This window comes from Rhea americana, unplaced genomic scaffold (assembly GCF_003343005.1).
Source record: "Rhea americana isolate MKP2758 unplaced genomic scaffold, rheAme1 scaffold_41, whole genome shotgun sequence".
Taxonomy (NCBI): Eukaryota; Metazoa; Chordata; class Aves; order Rheiformes; family Rheidae; genus Rhea; species Rhea americana.
The window spans coordinates 4,555,041-4,557,919 of record NW_028186546.1 but is presented as its reverse complement, the minus strand read 5'-3'; the positions used below and the strand labels follow the sequence as shown (position 1 = coordinate 4,557,919).

General features: G+C 54.9%; 1 protein-coding gene across 2 annotated transcripts in view; it reads right to left on the bottom strand.

The window, feature by feature from the left end:
* Positions 1-1,164: 1,164 nt before the first annotated feature.
* Positions 1,165-2,879, bottom strand: part of CD8B (CD8 subunit beta) — a 6,913-nt gene continuing 5,198 nt past the window's right edge. For both annotated transcript variants that reach the window (XM_085314621.1, XM_085314620.1), the window contains exons 3-5: positions 2,212-2,307; positions 1,486-1,575; positions 1,165-1,205 (exon numbers count right to left, since the gene is read on the bottom strand). In XM_085314621.1, coding sequence (XP_085170747.1) covers positions 1,165-1,205; positions 1,486-1,575; positions 2,212-2,307 — 227 coding nt within the window. The remainder of the gene's footprint in view (positions 1,206-1,485; positions 1,576-2,211; positions 2,308-2,879) is intronic.

Below are 2,879 nucleotides of genomic sequence, written 5' to 3'. Positions count from 1 at the left end.
CACATCTGGGCAAGGCCGTTCACGTGGGACCAGCCCGGCTGGCTGGAGGAAGAGATTTTAGCGGGGCTGGGGGGAGGCAGCCTCACCACTTGGCTCAGCACCAGTCCCTGGTTGACTTTATTTACTGTTAGAGCTTGTGTTGCCCTTCCTGGGGCTGCCTGAAGCTTGGCCTTGGGCATATCGCGTTGTCTGGACTCCCTCTCCCACTCTTTGCAATCTCCCGCAGGAACAGAGAGCCGCTCAGACCTGGGCCACCTGGAGTTTTTGTTCCCATTTAACCCTTTTGGGGGTAGAGACACAGCCAACGTCTTGTCTCGGGCTGCAGGAGCAGGTCCTGCTCTCAGCCCCTTGGTGACCATCCAGCAGTGTCCACGCTTGGTGCCATGCCACAGAGGACAAGTACATGGCACCAAGCCCGCATGACTAAGCTGCTGTACAACTTCTTTGCCATTTCTAAGAAACATGCCTATACCAGCTACACTTTGACCTGCTGCTGCTGTCTGCAGGCTGCTGCAGTGACYGACACGTTTGTCAGCAAAGTCCTATCAACTGGCTTTGACAGGAGAAAAATAAAAGCATTTACATGCTATTTTATAAGATGAACACAGACCACGAGGCCCCCCCCCAAATACCTTCCCAGCTCATGGTACTGAATCCCTTTTTCCACAATGTTGTGCGTAGCAACACACAGAGCACACAAGCAGCCTGGTCCCATGCAATGTGAGCCTGCTGAAGCGTTTGGTCCTTCTCAGGCAAGTGGCCCTGATGGCAGGAAGCCCTCAGCAGCCTTTGGGAAATGCTTAGCCTTTTGCAGGGTCTGGCCCAGTCTGRTTGAAAGCTGCTGTGTGAAGGAAAATCTTAAATAAAGTTGTGGTACTTCACAAGGACCAAATCTGTGTCTCACACTGCATGTCCATGGTTGGTCTCCATCAYGTCCTTCCTGGGCTGCAGGCGGCACCCTGGGGAAGGCAGGCAGGGTCTCTAGAGGACCTTTCCGCCATCCTCGTCTTGCTAGTCTYATGCCTTGATTCAGGGAAGGTGTGGCCTGTGGTGAGCTGAGAGCATTCAGGTCAGGTCCGGGGAGGGCTCAGCACCATACAGAAGAGGGCCCATGGTTTCCTTTGTTGCTGGCCAGTGCAAGGTGACAGGAGGAACCAGAAAGTCTTACTGCCTGTGGACACGAAGCCACAGCCTCCTCCGCAGCCCTGCAAAGAGATGCTCTCTGTCACCTAGATCCCTGGTCCCAGCCTCTCCCCCTCYGCCAGTGACGCCTGGAGTGTCCCAGCATCCAGCCCCAGGCTCTCCTGGGGGCTGTGAAACCCTCCATCATCCTGCTGGGGAGGCACACRTGGGTTTGGGAGTGTTCCCACAGCCCAAACCGCTCTGATCAGTGGGACACCCTCCGGGGGGTGGGGGGGAGAGGAGATGCTTGTCCCACTCCTTGCCCTCCCAGACAGTTGAGCCCCTCTCTGCCCGGTGGCTTACGGTGGAAGCGGTGGCTGGCGGCAGCCAGGCAGAGCAGCAGGGTGAGGGCACATGTGGCCAGCGGGACCCAGACGAAAGGGCTGCAGCCACCTGGAGCACAGGAATGAAACGGTGCGGCATGGTGAGATGCTGCCTCTTGAGCTGAGCACCCTAGAGATCAATCCTGCCCCAACCAGCCTGATCCTCGTGCTCAGGATTTGAGGACATCACCAACACCTTAAGGTGTCCTTTGAGGTGGTAGTAAACCCTGGGGCATCACAGGGAACTTAGCCATGTTAATGTTTTTGTGGAATCCTCATCCCCTCCCAGGTGCRCCAGACACATAGGCCTGCTGCTGGCACCACAGCTCTGCACACCCAAGGGGTGACATCAGCACTTGCCGTTCCTCATTCCTCAGGCAGAGCTAAATAGAAATGTCTCCTGGCCCTATGTGCCAGGGTCTACACCCCTGTGTACCCCCAGGGATCTCTCCTAAAAAGTGAGGGCAGCTCCATCCTGAGCTGAGGGTTGAGATGGACCTAGGTGCCCAACCACACCGGGTCCTGTCGCCACAGCCTGCTACCCTCGGACAAACTAAGGCTACACCCCAAGGATCAATGAGGATCCAAACACACAACAGAGACTGAGCTGAGCTTGGCTCACACACGAGTCCATCAGCCTCAGCAGTGCATGCTAAGGGCGATAAAACCCTCTTGCAAGGCAGCTCGAGTGAAGATGGTGCTGTACCTTTCGTGTCGGCAGGTTTGCTTTTGGTGATATACCGTGTGGGCTTTTTGAAGGGTGGTGCTCGGGTGGACTTCGGCGGCAGAGGCAAAACATCAACTGGGTGAGAAAGAGGTAGAAGTTTGTTAATCCTGCAGTGGAAGTTTAAAACAGCAGGCAGGAAAGTCTGGAAATTTTAGCTTTTAAATGATCTCTTTCTCCACTGAAGGAGGTGAGTCTTTGCACTCCAGCATTCCTGCCTGCATTGGCTGCTGTTTCCAAAAGTTGATACTATATATAGTGTGGTCCAAGAACTTCTGGAGCTAAGCCAAGCCTTTCCATGTGAGAGACCCAGCCTGAGACCTGCAGAGTGCAGGGTCTTCTGCAAGCTGTCTTCCTGCTTCACTAGCACATCTCCAGGAGAGCTCTYGCACTTGCTAACAGCTCAGTCCCCCAAAACTTAGCTCAGGAAGTGTGGATTTAGCTCAGGAAATGTGGGTTAGATGAGTGGACAATGAGGTTGAGAACTGGCTGAAAGGCAGAGCTTGGAGGGTCGTCATCAGTGGCATGGAGTCTAGTTGGAGGCCTGTGGCTACTGGAGTTCCCCAGGGCTCAGGACTGGGTCCCATCCTGTTCAACTTCTTCCTCAACGACTTGGATGAGGGGACGGAGTGCCTCCTCAGCAAGTTTGC